The sequence below is a fragment of the Neofelis nebulosa genome, chromosome 7, assembly GCF_028018385.1.
Source record: "Neofelis nebulosa isolate mNeoNeb1 chromosome 7, mNeoNeb1.pri, whole genome shotgun sequence".
Lineage (NCBI taxonomy): Eukaryota > Metazoa > Chordata > Mammalia > Carnivora > Felidae > Neofelis > Neofelis nebulosa.
In genome coordinates this window covers 122115628-122135279 of record NC_080788.1, presented here as the reverse complement: position 1 = coordinate 122135279, position 19652 = coordinate 122115628, and the positions used below count along the sequence as shown (strand labels likewise).

General features: G+C 40.2%; 1 protein-coding gene across 9 annotated transcripts in view; it reads right to left on the bottom strand.

Moving 5' to 3' along the window:
* GPATCH2L (G-patch domain containing 2 like) overlaps positions 1-19652 on the bottom strand; it is a 90157-nt gene that overhangs the window by 44257 nt on the left and 26248 nt on the right. For 5 of the 9 annotated variants that reach the window (XM_058739763.1, XM_058739764.1, XM_058739759.1 and 2 more), the window contains 3 exons: positions 16918-16985; positions 13406-13460; positions 11466-11551 (listed from right to left, as the gene is read on the bottom strand). In XM_058739763.1, coding sequence (XP_058595746.1) covers positions 11466-11551; positions 13406-13460; positions 16918-16985 — 209 coding nt within the window. Of the gene's footprint in view, positions 1-11465; positions 11552-13405; positions 13461-13516; positions 13557-16917; positions 16986-19652 lie in introns of all 9 variants that reach the window. The other 4 variants (XM_058739760.1, XM_058739762.1, XR_009264637.1 and 1 more) reach the window with 2 other exon arrangements.

Sequence of the window (19652 nt, the reverse complement as noted above, 5' to 3'; positions counted from 1 at the left end):
TTTTAACCCTTCTATCACTATAATTCTGGATTTTAAGTGTATCACAAGTTAGCTAAGTTTGATTTCTGTGATTTTTTAAAATATTAATTTCTTGCTAATAATATATTCCCTCATCAGAATAGTCAGCTTAACTTAAAAACAAGACAGTGAGTGCTTCACGGCTGGAAAAAAGCAAAAGATTGTATGAAAGACAATGGATTGAACGCTGAAACAGCTGGCCTGAGATTTTAGTTGCACACTTCCTCCTTCCTCTCAAACTAGACAGACCCTACCCGATGAAGGACCAAGTTGATTCTCACCTTTACACAAAGCTTTCCTTGAACATTCGAGGCCTTACTGACCATGAATCATTATTTAACTGGTATACATATATCTTGTTTCACTAATGAGGCTTAATCTCCTTGAGAACAGGGACCATATTTATACTCCTTTCATAATTTTCCACTGATCTACTAACCTCAGCACAAGGCACTTAGCTGATGGCCATTAAATATCTGTTGACTAGAACTGATACTAATGAAGAAAAGTTCTAGAAACCAGTCAATTGTACACTTAAAAGTGGTTCAAACTGCAAATTCTGTTATGTATGTTTTACCATAATTTTTAAAAAATAGCCAGAGTATATAACATATAAAAAGGAATCTAGTAAAATTATACCAGATGAACTCTTAATTTTAAGAGTCCCAGCTGGGGATCAAGTATCATGGCTTAATAGTCTTTTTTTTTTTTTTTTAATGTTTATTTATTTATTTTGAGTGTGTGTGCACATGTGCTGGGGAAGGGCAGAGACAGAGAGACAGAGAGAGAGAGAGAGAGAGAGAGAGAGAGAGAATATCCCAAGCAAGCCCCATGCTGTCAGTGCAGAGACTGATGTAGGGCTTGATCCCACGAACCAGGAGATCATGATCTGAGCAGAAATCAAGAGTCAGACGCTAAACTGACTGAGCCACCCAGGCATCCTTCATGGCTTTATCAGTCTTTTCTTTTTTAATGAATATAATTTATTGTCAAATTGGCTTATATACTTTATCAGTCTTAAGACTAGAACCTCCGTCAAATCTAAGAGCACCTAGTTAACAAAGTACCAAGACAACTGTTGAATGGACAAATTTTCCTATTCAGAGGGCCCCTAATCTGGCAACTTCCACAGTTTAAAAAGCATGCAAGTATATACGTTCTTTTCTCTAAATGCAAAAGCTTAAGAATCAATTCAATTTATAAACAAAAAAAGATAAGACTTTAACTGAAATCATAAGATTTTCAGAATGCAAAGAACATTACAACAGGCAGAGATTTATAGTATAAAGCCCGTATTTTGGAATATTCCATCTAAGTCACCTTTCATCGATCACTCTCTTCTAAATGGAAAAAGAGCTAACTTTTAAGTATCCCATGAAGAGTTAAAGAGCCCCCAAAGTGAAATGTGAATACAAATGTGTAAAGCAGAGAGAACAATTCATTTTCCATACCTTACCAAAGTCCTGGGAATAAATCAGCATGTTGATTAATAATAAGAAACATAGATGGCAGAATACCAAAGGTAGACTGGCCTTCCATTTACAGAGAAAGGTGGGAATTCCCTTTGAAGTCAAAGCCACAAGCAGAAAAGAGAGTGACCCGACAAAGTTTTGTCTTTTATCAAAATACAGGAATGTACAGAATATGGCTTCCATCTTTTCCACAGATGAGGTACTTGAGTACATGCATATCCAGACTCAAATTTTCCACTTTGCTCTAATCTAAGCATGCTTCTCCTGAAGTACTTCAGACAGACAAGTCACATAAAGAAAGAGTAACAGTATATATTCATGTTTTCTTCTTTACCTTAAGCTCATTAAAGACTCTCCAAAACTTTTTAGATTAGATGTTAACATCCCTTCTTCAAACTAAGCTATGTTGTTAGATGTCAGGACAGTGGTCACCCTTGAGCTATGGAGTGGAGGGGAGGAGGGATAGTGACTAGACAAAGCACCAGGAGTTTCTGGGGTTCTTTTTGGTAATGTTCCGTGTCTGGATCCGGATACAGGTTATTTCAATGTGACTTCATTATCCTTCATTAAAAAGCTTAGTTTAAAAACCTTTGCAAACAAAATAAAACAAAACCCACAAAACATTATTTCTTTAAGGTCAGTGTTTACAAAGTGCCGAATTTTATGAGACAGATGCAAAATGCAAAGTGTAAGTACTCAAAAGGTTTTTTGGTTTTTTTTTAAGGTTTATTTATTTTGAGAGAGAAAGAGAGTGAGCACGAGTCAGGGAGAGGGGGAGGGGGGAGAGGAGATCCCAAGCAGGCTCCACCTGACGCAGGCTCGATCTCATGAACCAAGAGATCATGACCTGAGCAGAGATCAAGAGTTGGACGCTTTAACTGACTGAGCCACCCAGGCACCCCTCAAAAGGGTTTAAAGATATTAATTCTCAGAGTATCAACTTGGGCTGAACTAAATAAGTACTGCCTTTTATATATACACCGTTCATCATTTTCACAGCTTTGCATGTTTGATATATGTCAGTAAGATGGGTAAGGGCCCATATTATCACTCCTTTATTGACCGAGTCAGTGACATTTATCTCACATTTTCAAGAACTGACACATTTGGGAATAAAAAGATGGAATCACTGATATACCAAAATATTTATACTTTTAATCATCTTAAGCAGAAATATGGTGCTTTTTAAAATGCTTATTTTAGTAAAATAAAAATAAGTATCACTTACCTATTACTACACATACAGATTATTATACTGCACTACATCCTGCAGTGTCCTTAGGGGGCTGCTGTGGCCTCACAGGCTCAGGTGATCCTTACGAGGCCCTGTCCCTCTGGGCCATGGTTCTCTGACCCCCACTCTTTCCTTGCTCAGTGATGGTAAGGGCTTTAGGGTCAACTGGCCCCACATTAAATGTCCCCTTACTGCTAAGCCTCCAGCCTATTACTTGTCTCTGTGGTAAATGATCGACTTCTATCACCCCATTCCCATTCTTAATTATTACCTTGAACATTCTAAAGCCTTCAAATTTTGTAAATTCCTCTGTGGTAACTTAGGAAAGAACCTAAGGCTTTCTAAGGGACCCAGGTAATAAAGTTGATAAAGTCAATCACCTTATTTTGTTGTAAAAGTATGTATTGTTACACAGACTACTTCCTTTCTATTCAGGAGCATTTTTTTGCTTCTTTTATTGTTCACTGTTTTTACTGAGGTGGTGAAAAGAGGCAGTCTCTTCCCTAAAGGACCTTGTAGCCTGGCCCTATTTCCAGCCACACAGCTTTTCTAGTTACAGAACTAGATAACAGAGAAACTGAGGCAGGGATAAAGAGAAGCCATGTTCATGCCTAAAACACAGTTTAATGCTCCCTCCCTCTTAACACATTTCTCTTAAAGACAATTTCCAGGCTGGAGAGCTATTTCAGAAGTTGAGTAACATCACATCTTAGGTCTGAGTACAGAAGGGATATATGTCTCTCCTTACGTCCCTTCCTGGTAACGGTCTGGGAAAGGAAGAAGGGAGACAGTCAAATTATTATAAAGGACAGTAAGACATTTTCCTTCTCTTTGGTTTTAACTGAACACTAGGAATGGCAGAGTTTACAGCTTGGGAAACTCTATTTTCTCCTTTGAGGGCTCCATCTGCCTGGGAGGAACCTTGGAGGACAAAAAGGGAAGAGGACCCAGGAACCTGGAAACCCAGAGCCTGGGGAAAGCACAGAGGAAGCTGGGTGCTCGGCACAAGAGGATTTAAGAGAGACAGGAAACAGAGCCTGCCACGCTGTCTAGCACATTTCGAACACGAGGGCAGCCCTGTTCAGGAGTGGAGAGCAATCCGCGTTGGGGGCTGGGAAGGCCCCTGTGTTATATTTGGGAACCCAAGCATGGAGGTGTGCAATGAGCAGCCACCGCTTCCTATTGAAGAGGCAGTTCCAATTTTGGAACCGTCCCAAATAATTCCGTATCAGAAACAGTAGACCTAAAGAATCAAGGAAAGGGGAGAAAAAAAATGGACTTCCTCCCATACTCACTTTCATTTAAGAGTATTTAACTCCTTTCTGGCCCCCTTTCTTTTCAACGTGTTGCTTCTTTGTGTTACTCAGTTTCTCTGTCTACTCTCACAAGATAGAAACTGAAAAGAGACAACATATACAATCGAGGTCTCTCAAAGGACAGGGAAAGAGAGCCCCCTCCATTGTAGGTAGAAAGGGTGGAAGATTTAACTAGATTTTTTTTAACTCTCTGTCAAGAGCACTACACAGGTGTTTCTTTGTTGCAAATCGCGTACTGTATGTAGGGGAGGGACCTTTCAATTATGCAGGGGGCAAAAAGAATACGTATCAGTTAAGCTAAAATTTCTACCAGGTTAAAATTTAAACGTTCTTCTCCATTGGAACGGCAATGGTTATCAGAATCACATAAGAAGATTTATACAAAATATGCATGTCCCACCACGCTGGGGTGGGAGAAGAATCCGTAATATGCTTAGTCTGAAATTTCTCCTCAGGTAATTCTGATAAGCTTCTATCTGCTGTGAAAATTACTGAGTTAAAAAAAAATATATATATGCCAAATTCCCAAAGCCAACTTAGTCAATAAAAGAGATCTAAAAATTTAACTTAATAACAGAATGATGAAATGAATAGTAATTTAAATAAAACTGCTGTCCCCCAGTATACGAGCAATTAACCTAAAGAAAAGACCAGCTATGCTCGTTCTGTTTCATCTGATCGGGGCCTCCACATTCTTGGGGCGCGATCCTTCCACAGCAAGAGTACTTCCCCTAAAAACATCACATTCAGCAGCATTTGCCAAAAAGAACTGATCGGGGAGGGGGGGTGGTGAGTATGAAAAGAAACACACTCTTTAAAAATCCTTACTTCAGGAAAAGCAACTAAATTCATTTCATAAATGTGAAGGTGAATGCTGAACATTAGCAATTAATTGAAAGAGCATTCTGTATATCCACACATAAACACAACATTTCTATTTTACTTTTTAGTGCAGGTAACTGAAAGATCAGGTGAGCCGTTCAAGCTGCAGTGTTACTTAGGAAACTGGGCAGATCACTATGTCCCTGGGGCAGGAATGTACTTTTAGGGGAAAAAAAATTACTTTGAGAAATACATGCATGTTTAATAGAACCAATGTTGGCAAAAAATAACTGAAGTGGCTGCTTTAGATTTAGAACAAAGATGTTTAGAGTCGCTTCTGAGGAGAGAAAACAGTCTACCTGCCAATGGCAAGTTAATTTAAGAAATAGTTCACCTTCAAAAATCACTCATTTAAAAACCATTGAAGGGGCGCCTGGGTGGCGCAGTCGGTTAAGCGTCCGACTTCAGCCAGGTCACGATCTCGCGGTCTGTGAGTTCGAGCCCCGCGTCAGGCTCTGGGCTGATGGCTCGGAGCCTGGAGCCTGTTTCCGATTCTGTGTCTCCCTCTCTCTCTGCCCCTCCCCCGTTCATGCTCTGTCTCTCTCTGTCCCAAAAATAAATAAAAAACGTTGAAAAAAAAAATTTAAAAAAAAAATAAAAAAAAAAAAAAATAAAATAAAAACCATTGAAAAGTTCACTTTTTAAATATGGGAAATAAAAACAAGATTTATCGTGAAAAGGTATTTATTCGCTGTATTTTTTTCTTAAACACATACAAACAAGTAACATCAAGAAAAAAAAATTATTGATATTTCTAAGGACCAAAGGTCATATATATCATATATTCCAATTATTCTCCTTAATTACTAATCTATTCCCCTCAATTATTTTTAACAAAAATTTATGGAGGGAGGCCTACCCTGTGTAAAGCACTCTGCTGAATGTGGAGAGGGTACACACAAGATGACTGAGCCGAGGGCCCGTCCGCCGGGCACTCAGGACACAGTGAGGAAGGCCGATGCGTAAAGAATGAACAGATGCCAGACACTGAGCTGTAATCCAAGAACAAAGTGCTAGGGTAAAAGGAAGGAAAAGAGGATCCAATCTACAGAAATGAAGAAGCCCCTTCCTCACATGTGATTTCATCTTCGGGGTGAACTGACATTGACGAAGCACCCAGTAGGAACCGTCTTCTCAGATTTGCGCACAGGAAAGGGTCCGGGCCTGACACGAGCAGCAGTTAGGGACAGAAAACCACTTCACAATGAGAGGGCACAGAAGAGGCTTCTCTAACAGGATGAGATCCCAGCATTTCCAATAGTGTTTTCACTCAAACCTAACCCTTGACAGTCCGTAACTAAGTGCTCACTAGCACCTGAAAATTCCGTGTACTCTCCTTCCCCGGCCTGGGCCAAGGTTGGCATATCCTGGAGTGGTTTCATGCCATCCACAGGAGCAGAAAAGCTGTGCATCGATTGCAAAGTTGGGTCTGTTACAGTGGCCAGAGAGGGAAAATGCTTTTCGTCACTCCACTTAGGCAGTAAGATGCCAGCCGGCTGAGGGTGCTGTCGACAAGACCATGTGGTGAAGGACAAAAGATTCAAGAGTTGTGTACTCTACGACGGGAAGTTCCAGTAGGGCTGGGCAGCTTTCCGGACAATATCACAGCAGAAACATTTCCTCACACCTGGCCACAACTCAGGCACTAAAGAGATGGGCAAGGGCCGCTGTGCGTCACAGCATCCCTAGCAGATAGAGGGCTAATAAAAGGTTCTTTCCCCTAAGCCCTGAGGTAAAACCTGAGGCTGTTTACTGTGGCTCCAAAGGTCAAAATTAACAGTGTGAATTGAGTCTTCTTCTTGCTCTTTGAAACTCCTTGTCAAGTGGCACAGCCAGCTGGGCACACAACTCTGATATGCAGATCGTAACGTTTGTGAAACAGATAAAATGAATTACAATGAGCAGAGCCTATCATATTTCAACTCTCTAATGGGCAGAAAGGTCTCTTTTTTACCCAAATAGTGTCCAAATGCCTCCTCTTATAGTCCATTTAAGCCATTTAAGCACCTCAAGAATCTGTACGACATCTCATTAGCAAATGACTCTGGAAGCAGACTCAAAGTTTATAAAACTGCAATTATCCTAAAGACAGGGGAGGAGTAGTAACCATGTAACAAAAATAATATTAGCTACCAGTATGCTAAACAAATATATTATTTCATTTTGATCCCCACTAGCCCCATAAAAATTGATATTTCCATTTTAAAGATGAGGAAATTGAGGTAGAGGGGGGTTAAGTCATTTGCCCAGGTAAAGCTAAGACCCTTACCTGGGACTGCCAGGACTCCCACTAATACGAGATCAGAAACTTAAAAGAAGGATAAATGGAAGCGGTGATACATCACCAAATCGCCACCCCCAACAGAGGAAAGGTCAGGACAGTTGGAGAAAACTGAGAACTGTCACAAGACACTCAAAAACTACAACGGAGGACTTGTGCATCACACAGACAGATCTAACAACTGATAAGTTCTAGTTATGGTTTTCTACAGCAATAATGGAAGAAAAGCTATCCTTCCTGATCAATAAATCTCTCATTTTGGGAAAAGCTGCCTCCAGCACTCGCTCCTTATTACCATTCTAGAACCGTGTCCTTGACAGCAATACCGCTGCCTCCACCAGAACACCAATCACACCATCTGCTGTTGGAGCTGCAGCAATCCCTACCACCGATAACAAGTATCACTACTTTAATGCAACATCCCAATACGAGTGACCAAAACAACCAATCTAAGACAGTGGGTTGACAAATTTCTTCCGTGCACCCTGCCGACAAGCCGAACACCTACCCAGCAAGTCCCCCCGACAGTGAGTCACAACGTGCTGGGCACCATGCTAGGCCCTGACACCCTGTTCTTCACTTCGGCAGTTCTCCAAGGGAAGACGAGTCCAGCGTCCTACCTCCCCTAAGGAATCATGCACGCAACACCAAATCACAATTACGAAATGGGATTTCCTGTTAAGCAAATTACAAAGCACTAGTCATAAAACCATTTGCAGGTAGGGCAATAATTTGTAACTCAGGCCACGGATTAGGGTCACCTGGGAACTTTAAATAATGCCAGTGCCTGGACCTCACCCCAGATCCGTTAAATCAGAATCTCTGGGGTGGGGCTCAACATGGACATATTTTTTAAAGCTTCTCAGGTGATTCAAAAGTGCAGTCAGGGTTGAAAACCACCAAATTTAATTATTTCTAGGGTGGTATTTCTGAAAACCTCATAACCCACAGATCTATTAGGTGGCACAAAGACCACAAAGACTCCCTTGCCCAACGACTGTGCCTGCCTGCCATCTGGACTGTATTAAAATGACACATCAGTAGTGTTCTCTTAAAATCACAGTCCCATTATTTCCTTGTTTATAGCAATGAAATACTAAACAAGAGAGTACCTGAGGTCATGGCCTCCCAGTGGCCCCCAAGCCTCACTCTGAGAACCAGAGCTGAATAGTGCCAGCAGTGAGGGGGTGACTGAGGGGTCCTCACTCTCTCACAGTTGAGTGTGTGGGAGAGTGGAACAGGCAATGTCCAGGCAGGAAGCAGCCTCAGCTCAGTAACCCGACAAGAGGAAACCTTCACAGTTCAGGCATGATTATCAAACTCTTTGTGCTCTTAAAGGAGAGTAATTATAGGCATGTGAAAAAAGGGAAGCACTCCCTGAGGAACTCTTCCTCACATGCTTCCCAAGAGGCACCAGGGCCATTAAAAATTCCATGATGAAGAGGAAAAACAGCCTGGGAACAGCCAGGAGGCAATACAGCAAATTAATACACCAGCCCTCCTCGGGGAAAGCTGTGATAAAACAGGAAACACTTCTCTCTTCGCAAAATAAAATTATACCATTAATGATAACATAGTCACCACACACACACACACACAAATCGTTCTAATGATGGGTGTGAAATTCCCAGGGCTGCCCAGACACTTTGAAAGAAATCTTTTCCTACTACAAATAAAATGGAACAAGAAAAAGATAAAATTTCCATTCGAAACAGTTTTTAATACAGTCATTCACCTGCCTCTTCCCTGCCACCAACACTCTTTTAACATTCCTTCCTAGACTCCAGGCTTTATTAAATGGTGTCCACGCTGTACAAAGCTGACCATCCAGTTCTGGATCCCATCTCATCCTTCAGCCACACTGGAGCTAGATGGCTTCTTCTCAACTGACCCCTTGCTGGGCAGGGAACTCCTCCCCACCCCAACTTCAAGGGGGTGAGAGGATGCCCTGAGGGTTCAGGATTTCATCACCCACATTTTCTAAAAATTGCTTAGAGGTCACTTGTGCTAGCCATTTCCCACAGAACCATGGTTGCCAAACTTTACGAACTAGGCACCCTCACGAGTAAAAGATTTGCACAAACACTCTTTATGTATGTAACACATATAAACAGAATTATGTGCTGCTGGATTCTTCTATGTACAATTTAAAACAAAAAAACATTTTTTTAAGGATCAGATAGTGAATGTAAGTTTAAAAAATGTCTTCCCCTACCCCAAACAATGCAACTCACTTTACTTCCAGCGTCCTGGGAATGACACCTAGAAGCACAAGGATAAGCTAGCATTGTCCAGACCCTCTCACCTTGTTTTCAGCAATGGTCTGAATCAATAAGCAATATTTCTCTACAGCAGACTACACCGGAATCACAGCCCAGACTGCCTTATGTTTCCAAGTCTGGCCACCAGCACCACCAGCAAGAGAACCAAGACAACGATGTGGATAATGAGATACACAAAGAGACAAAAAACTGACACCCACTCCAGCCAGGATGAGGCTTCAGAGGCAACAGGAGACCTGACTGATAAATGCATGGATACCGACCTCAGCACAGCACGGCACGGGATCTAGGTAACAGACGTAGAGGGAGGACGGCAAAGAATCCGCTTTCTGCATCGGACACAATACGGTGCTAGTCAGAGTCTTCCCAAAGAGTAGCCACAGCCATGATTCCATTGGTATGAAGACAAAAAGCTAAAGGACTGCTTTTCTATGGACTGAAATCTTGGTCTTTCAAGCTTGAGGATCACCACCTCTAAGAAACCCCCCCCCAGCCTCTGACTTAGAAGCCTCTCTTCTGTGCTTCCTGGCATTCTGGCACACACCTTTATACACTTGGCGTTCCACGCTGTAGCTATCAATCTCCACACCTGACTTTCTCAAGAGAACGTAAGCTCCCGAGGGTGGTGCCTACACAAAAGGCCGGGGGCCCAGGAGGCAGTCAGCAAGTGCTGAAGGAATGGACGACGGACAAACAGCGTGCTACTGAAGAGAGGGCCTTATGGAAGGAGTTTATTAATCGTCCCACAATTTTCCACATTCCTAGTAACACCATTTGTGAGGGTCTCTCTTTTCAAAAGACTTTTTCCACTGAAACGCCACTTCTCCAGTAGAAGGTCTGGCAGTTGGCGGTAGGTTATGGTGCGGAGTTTATTAGTATAGCCCATAGTGAAGTTCTCATTGCATCCATGAAAGTATAATTTCTTGTGCCTGTACCCTAATCTTATGAACACAGCCAATTAAGAACAAATCAGGAAGAAAAAAGAAAAACAAACCAACAACACATCAGAACCTTGGAAAGGAATTCTTTGTGCCACTAGAAATAATAAAAGTTCTACGGTTCAGCCAATTAGCTCCTCTTTTGTGCACAATAACCCTGCTAGGGGATGCTACCATTAAAACCACATTTATTTCCCATGTCACCTAACTCAAGAGAATTTATACTGAGAGGCGTAGGATTCATTCTGACAAACATACCAAATGTCTAGTAAGTGCCAGACACTGTGTTAGGTGCTGAGGATATTATCAGGGAACAAGATAAAACAAGGTCCCTACACTTTGAAGCTTATATCGTAGTGAAAGAGACAGGAGAACAAGTTGGGGGGGGAGGGGGTGGAACCCAACAAGCAAATCATTATAGACCGTGATAAAGCTTTAGCAGAAAGAAATCGATGAGTGGAGAGTGATGGAGGTGGCCCCTTTACATAGGATGGTCTGAGAGGTCCTCCCAGAGTTGAGATGAGAAGTAGTCAACCGTGAGAAGAGGCTTAACACGGCAGTCTAGGCAAAGGGAACAAGTGTGAGGCTTCAGAGGCAGAAAAGGGTTGCTATTTGTGACGAACAAAATGGAGCTGAGCTCTCTAGCACAGCTGGACCTCTCCCCCAGGGAGGAGAAAGGAGTATATGAAAGGAAGCTGGATATGCAGGCAGAAGTCAAATTACGCAGAGTTTTGCAGGTCACAGCAAGGACCGGTAATAACATTCTCTGAAGATGGGGCTTTTAGCACAAGAAATATGGAATACAAGTCAGAAGACTTAGGTCACAGTTGAGACATAAATCGTATACTAGCCGTGAGATCACAGGAAAGGTACTTCAATACTGTGCCTCAGTTTCTGCATTTGTAAAACATCTACTGACCTCTAAAGGTTGTTGTAAAGATCAAATTGGATACTATACACGAACATAGTTTATAATTTGAAAAGCATTATAAAAAAGGAAATGGTATTGTCTGGAAGAAAATCGTCACTAGAAGACTATTACCTGGCAGAGCAGTGCGCTGGTGAACATCTTCGGTGAGAAGCATCAGCCAGAACATCCAAGGAGTAGAGAGGGGAGAGGGGATTAAACTGCAGGGATAAATGAGATTATTTTAGCAAAGCTTACATGAAAAAGATCTGATTCTAAAAGGTGACTTTCTGTTTGATCGCTTTGCCCCTTTGACGGTTCGACTCTCTTGCCATATAACAGACACCACTCAATAAAGTTTTAACCACAAATCTAGCATACCTGATCCCACATACCCCAAAAAAGGCTACTCCTTGGTAAATAACAATTTTTCAAAAACCTCTAATGCCTGGTAATTACTTAAATGGCAGAAGATAGCGCTTTCTATATGACATAACAGGAACTTATCTATTGATTATTGGCCCTTGTTCCCAAGAAAACTAGCATGAAACTACCTTTTTCTTTCTTTATCCTGGCCAATGTTTCCAGTAAATAACTGGTTAGCACATACCAGCCGCAGTGTAGTAGAAACAGAACTTGATTAAGAATTAGAATACCTAACACTTAATTTCAGTCTATCACTGAGTTTTCATACATTAAAAATTACATAATCTCTTTTGAGTTTTACTGTCCTCACTTGTACGAGGGGGTGCACCGCTGTCTTACCTATTTTACAGGATTACCGGGGGCATAAATGAAATATTGCTTTCAGTCGGTAATTCCAGTTTCTCTTCTGTAAAACTTCTAATCATCTCAAAAGGTGGTTGTGAGGGTCAAACTTGGATATAATATATAAAAAAAGTACCTTACTTTCCATTTTCTAGCTTTATTTGGACTTTCCCCAGAATAAATAATGCCCCCCACCCCCAAATTTCAAAACTAAATATATCTTAAGACCAGAAGAACTCTGAATGGTAATTTCAAAAGAACTTAGAAAGAAGCAGGACTTTGGGCAAATCACTTAAATCTTATTTGTAAATAAAAGATCTGGACTGGGTGATCAACACAGGTCCTCTTCTGCCTTTAGATCCTCGCCTGCAAACAGTGCTCGGGCTCAGGATCTCCCAAGCTGCAGTCTCTCACCGCCTTAATGACTTCTTTCTCTGCCCACAACCTGCACTGTTATTTACGTAGTATTTTCTTCATATCAATTATTTTTACTCAGCCTGCCCTTACTATGTTTCTAAGGAACAAGTTTGATATGATGATGACATTTTTTCCAATTACAAATGATAACTTAAAATAATTGTATGGCCACACACCATCTAAAAGCATCTCATGAATACACACCAGTTAGGTCTACCCCTGCTCTGGTTCATTTTGAAAGAGTGTCCTCAAGAGGAAGGTTTCAAGTCTAAACTGCACAGCAATTTAATAAGTCCTAAGTGGTCAAAACAGAAAACAAAAAACACTGAGCAACAGTAAGCCTGAGATTTTTACCTACCAGTCTTTATCTACTTTATAACTAATCAAGATAAAGCAACCTCTCTTCCCCCCAAAAATCAAAAGCTTCAAACGTGAAAGGAACGCATCGATAGTCACTGTCAGTAATTTTTAAATGATGACCCTTACAAAGGCCTAGATTTGCCAAGGGCCCTCCGCAGGGGTAGCTGGGGAAAAGACTGAGCGACTACGAGGGCACGGCTCTAAGGCCTTGACCCCACTACTTCACTCACAGCAGCTCTACCTTCTTCTGTCTCCTATGTTCAGGCTTCACCATTGTACTTCTCAGCGTAGGATGCTGGTGCTGAACTAAACCATACGCAAATGAGGTTCATTCTGATTTCTTACTGCAAAGTTCAAAACTAAAATAAAAACAGGATTCCTATGAAATATACATTATAAGTAATAAACTGAAAAGCACAGTTGAACCTAAAAAGGGGAATTAGCTATCGTTCTTATCAGTGAATATCAGAAAATTTTAGAAAACAGTCCTCTATAAGAGATCAGAATAACGCAGGGAACGGGAACCTTACCTCATGCGCACAAGCAGAAATGTGAGGAAAATCAGAAGCCAATGCTTTATTCTTTCTAAAGAAAAGGAAATCAAATGATAAACTAAAGATGACAAAGAAAAGCAATCTTACCTGGTTTCGTTCTCTTTTCCCAGCTGACGGTAACCAGAAACTAAAGAGAGGGAGAGAACAACAGGAAAGAAAATAAAAGAAGTGGTTGGAAATTATAGAGGAGGAGAAGAAAAAAGGACTCTGGCATAACAAAGTGAAGACACAGAAAGAACTGGGGAAAAGAAAAGACATGGCAGACGTGCACAAACTTCTTGTGAAAAATAACTCTTCAAAGGAAAAAGTCTTGTAATGAAATGGGAAACCCTGGACCCTCTAAAAACAAACTCAAGATTATGGTGTGACACCATAATCTCAGCTGTGTGGTGACAAGAGGATCCCCAAATTCAACAAGAATACAAACCATACCCATATCTTGCCTATTTTGTTAATTACGAATTTGACCAGGCTAATGAGTGTAGGATCATAACTAGACACTGACTTTCAAGTGTGTAGGAGACAAACAGCCAATCACGTTAGGGGACAAGGTTGTCATAAGAAAGGGAGGAATCATTTTCCTATAGGTGCACACAGGCTTTCCAGCTGCACTTACCACAGCAGTTAAGACAAAAGAGATTTCTATTTCTCTAAATAGAGGTCTAAACATGGGAAAAGCATAGGAGAGTATACAGGCAATCACCCATTTTGAACAAAAGAATTTTAAGAGACAGAAAAATGAGCTTAAAATGTAACATCTTGGAGGGGTGCTTGGGTGGCTCAGTTAGTTGAGCGTCTGACTCTTGGTTTCGGCTCAAGTCATGATCTCACGGTTCATGAGTTTGAGCTCCTTATCAGGCTCTATGCTGATAGTACGGAGTCTGGGATTCTCGGTCTCCCTCTCTCTCTGCCCCTCCCCTGCTTTCTCTCTCTCTCTCCCCCTCTCAAAACTAAATAAATAAACATTTAAAAAATAGATTAAAAAAAAAATAACATCCTGGAAAGAAAGAAGTAGAACTATCACCGTTTGCAGATGACATGACACCAAACACAGAAAACCCTAAGGACTCCACCAAAAAACTGTTAGAACTAATAAATGAATCCAAAGAAGCTGCAGGATACAAAATCAATATGCAGAAATCTGTTGTGTTTCTCTACACTAATAATGAACTATAAGAAAGAGAAATGAGAAAACAGTCTCATTTACAATTACATCAGAAAGAATAAAATACCCAGGACTAAATTTAATCAAGGAGGTGAAAGCCCTGTACACTGAAAACTCTAAGACACTGAGGAAAGAAACTGAAGACAACTAAATGGAAAGATACTCTGTGCTCATGGACTGGAAGGATTAACATTTTAAAATGTCCATACTACCTGAAGCAACATACAGATTCAAATTCCAATGGCATACTTCATTGAACTAGAACAAATAATTCTAAAGTTTGTATGGAACCACAAAAGACCCTGAATACCCACAGCAATCTTAAGAAAAAAGAACAAAACTGGAGGCATCACACTTCTTCATTTCAAACTATACTACAAAGCTATAATGACCAAAATAGTACGGTAGGGGCATAAAAACAGACAAATAGACTAATGGAACAGAATAAACAGCACTGAAATAAACTCACATATAGATGGTCAATTCATTTATGACAAAGGAGGCAAGAATATACAGTGAGGAAAAGACAGTCTCCTCAATAAACGATGTTGGGAAAACTGGCCACAACATACAAAGGAAGAAAACTAGACCGCTATCTTACACAATACAGAAAAATTAATTTAACATGGATTAAGAATTTAATGTAGGACTTGAAAGCATAAAATTCCTAGAAGTAAACATAGGTGGTAAGCTCCTTGACATGGGTCTCTTCTGATTATTATTTTTTTATTTTTTGGATCTGAGTCCAAAGGCAAAGAAAACAAAAATAAAAATAAACACATGCGACATCAAACTAAAAAGCTTTTGTGCAGCAAAGGAAACCATCAATAAAACCAAAAGACAACCTACTGAATGGGAGAAGATACTGAAAACCATATATCCAATAACAAATATCCAAAATATATAAAGAACTCATATAACTCAACAACAAAAAAACCGCAAACAATCCCATTAAAAATGGGCAGAGGAGAGTGTCCAACTCTTGGTTTTGGCTCAGGTCATGGTCTTACGGTTCACGGGATTAAGCTCCACATTGGGCTCTGGACTGACAGCATGGAGCCTGCTTGGGATACTCTCTTTCTCTCTCTCCCTCTCTCTCTCTGCCCCTCCCCCACTCGTGCATGCCCTCTTTTTCTCAAAATAAATAAAATTAAATAAAAAATAAAAATAAATAGGAAGAAAAAAAAAAAAACGGGCAGAGGAGGTGAACAGACATTTCTCCAAAGACATACAGGCCAATAGGCACATGAAAAGATGCTCAATATCACTCACTATCAAAGAAATGAAAATCAAGACCACAATGAGGTATCACCTCGCCTGTCAGAATGGCTATTATCAACAAAGCAAATAACAAGTGCTGGAAAGGATGTAGAAAAAAGGGAATCCTTGTACACTGTTTGTGGGAAGTCAACTGGCACAGACACTGTGGAAAACAGTATGGAGATTCCTCAAAAAACTAAAAATAGAACTACCATATGATCCAGCTATTCCACTTCTGGGTATTTATCCAAAGAATATGAGAACACTAACTTGAAAAGATATATACACCTCTATGTTCACTGCAGCATTATTTACAACGGCCAAGGTATGGAAACAACCTAAGTGTTCATCAATGGACGAACGGATAAAGAACATGTGGTGTATACATAAATACACACATACACAATGGAGTACTACTCAGCCATAAAAAGGAAGGAAATCTTGCCATTTGTGACAACATGGACGAACCTTCAGGGATTAGGTTAAATGAGTAAATCAGAGAAAGACAAACACTGTATGATATCACTTTTATGTGGAATCTAAAGACAAAATGAATGAAAAAAAGGAAACAAAACAAATTCATAGATATAGGGAATGGATTGGTAGTTACCAAGGGGAAGGGGGTTGAAGGGTGGGTGAAAGGGCTCTATTTTATGCTGATGAATGGTACCTAGATTTATGGTGATGACCACTTTGTAGCAGATACAAATACTGAATTATGACGGTGTACACCTGAAACTTATGTAATGCTATATACCAACTTTACCTCAATGTAAATTAATTCATTCATTCATTAAAAAAAACAACATCCTAACTGGAAGCTACTTTTATAATGCAGCACCTGTACATACAAACAGCAAAGAAAGAAAAACTAGTCTCGGAAGGAAAAAAATCACTCTCATGGGCTTGGAGTGTTAGCCATGTTAACCGTGGTAAAGCACAAATCTTTAAGATCTTCTCGTTCAGCTTTAAAGCCCAATTTCTAGGTTCCTCCATAAAACTTCCCTCTACCTCCTCCAAGGAACAGGCTGGGATAATAAGTAAATATATAAGCAGCACTTACTCTTTCTGCCGAGGGTCACTAATAATGTGGCCTATCCTCTCAGTACCCAAAGTACTTATGCTGGTCTCCTGAAAAGGCAAGGAAGACAAGAGTGTCATCTAACCATAGAAATAAAGTATGATCTGTCATCAGGCTCACACTTTCCCACAACTGTGCCAGCAACCTCAAAGGCACATGTCAAATGTCAATCTTAAAATCTAACAGCAAGTTTATTTCTTTTTATGGGAATCTATCTTAAAAAGTGTTACATGTGATCCTAGCCTTATTTTTCCCAGTGTTCCAAAAAAGTCATTATAAACCTTGTTTACTATATGTTTTAATACAGCGAGTTATTAAAGTATATGGAAATAGAACACTTAAAAAAAAAAGTCCAACAGCAGCCAATTTTTAATAGGCTAGCACACCAAGCTTCTAGGCAAGTATGATTACAGCCCCAATAGCCTTCATAATGGGAAATCCACCCAGGCCTCACTGGTAACACCTACAATCTGGTGACTAATGCATACATGTTAAAGGAATTTTAGAACTTACAAAAATTGCTACCCTGCCTTTTGTCTGTTAAGCATCATCTCTTAAAGTAAAATAGTTTGTATAAATTGGTTCTTAAATTCAGGTTTCTCAAGACTGTAATATGAAAGCTTACCCATAACACCAAAAGCAATTCAGAAACTAATCATCTCCAAAAAATTGGAAAATGGCAGAAGGCACTCACCCTTCATTTAACTTGAGTATATTTACAATGAATGTCACCACAGTACCTGGGGAAGGGTACCAATGATACACAAATCAGAGGTACCCACATATGAGTAAGTGTGAAGATGAGAACGCATAAGTCACGGGCATGACTGTCAAGAATGTGAAGCCTGTTATTCAAACACATTTGTTTCTGGGAAAACATTATGATCGCTTTTCATTTATGTGGATCGCTAGTTCATTTGTGTGGACTAAGCCTAAAATATTAGGGTACGCATTTTAGCAGAACTGACTCTAGAAAAATTAATTTGAGGTCAGATTCTGGGTGGGAGTGGAGCTAAATGAAAAGGTTTCACATAGTGTATTCTTCACATTTTTCCTCCCTTAGGCACATGCCTCCTGGCCACAGACACAGCCATAGTAGTGGGGCCAACAGAAAAGATGGGTGAAAAATGAGCTATTTGTTACTGCAGAAAAATTATTAACTTAAAGTGCCGTAATGTTTAAATTTACAGTTTATTACTGTGTAAATTACAAGCAGTACTTTGCGTAATTAGCAGCTCGCTGGCAGGGAGCGGTGAATGAAACTCATTATTTATGATTATAATTTAGAAAAAGAGAAGAGAGATGGGGGAGGGGGAGGGGGGGCAGAACAGTGACCTCTGCTAGAAATGACAAATATCCCTTTAAGGTGATGAAGATGAATGAAACAAGTAAATATTATCCTATTCATCTGAAATTCTTGGAGGCACGTCCAACAGGCCCTGGAGTTTCCTTCCAGGCAAACTAAAGGGAGCCTTCAAGACAAAATGATTTACTTCCACAAAAGAGGAAGGCTCTTATTTTACAGGAGATGAAACAAAATAAGGCAGACAGTAAGGAGAACATTACCCTTCCAGCCTAACTAATAAAAAGTAAAACCATCCCTCTGTTCCCTACTCCCAACCTCCTGCCTCCCTCTACCTCATGTACTCCTACCCTGTTAGCTGGCCCATTAAGTAAGAATAAGCTCCCAGGATAGCAAAAGCAGCGTTTTATTTTCTGTAAAATAAATGAGCCAAAAGAAGAAGGTATAATTCTTCTAATAATCAAATGTCTTTCTAATGAGAGATCTGAAATTAAATTTAAAGATAAAAAATCTGAGTTCATCTGGAAATAAATAGCTTCATTCCTTTTACATAGCTAACATCTCAGAAATCAACTCCCTATTTCCACTACAAAACAGTAGCTCCCTAAGGGTAGCCAGGCTATGGCTGTGATCACTATATACCTGGCCTGGCGCAGAGCCTGACACATAGTAGGCATTCTAAATGCATATGCAGTGAATACAGTAATGCTCTGAAATGCCTCTCACTTGCTCGCTCTTAGCCCACCACCATCTTCTCTAACAGGGTATGAGCCCCAGTCTTAACCTACTTTCAATCTCAAAGCTAGAGTAAAAAATGAATTTAAAAAATTTTTTAAATTTGAATTTAAAAAGATAAAACAAAAGTACAGCTCTATTCTCTATTCTGCCACTTCTGCCTAGGTAGTATCAGGTAGAAGGCAATACCTTCTCGGTGCCCAGTGCCCAGTATAGTCCCTGGCAAGGGCAGAACTGAATAAATGTAGATATCCCTTCCTTGTGGCCAAGGAGCTTTTAAAAATTGAGAACAGGTTTTCTTTCAGGTTTTTTGGGTTTTTTTTTTAATGAATTCTAGAATAAAAGACCAAAGTTAGGATAGAAGAAGCATTCATGAATTCAGGAGGAGTTATAAAGAAGCCAAGACTATTTTAACTTCCATAATATAATAATATAAGATTAATCAAAAGAGGAGAAGAGACAAGATCAGGCCTATAGATTTACAGAAAAACTGTCATGGCAGTGTTTGCTCTGTCAAAATTTCTGTATGAATTAAGCTTCATCTCTTATGTGTGTATCCATTCACATCCTACATAAGGTTCTCTCTCGTGAACTTGCAAAAGATTCCAGTTGGCTTAATTTACTCCAGGGAGTACCGCAGCACCTCTGATTAGCAACAGGGTGCACAAATCCTGTAGGG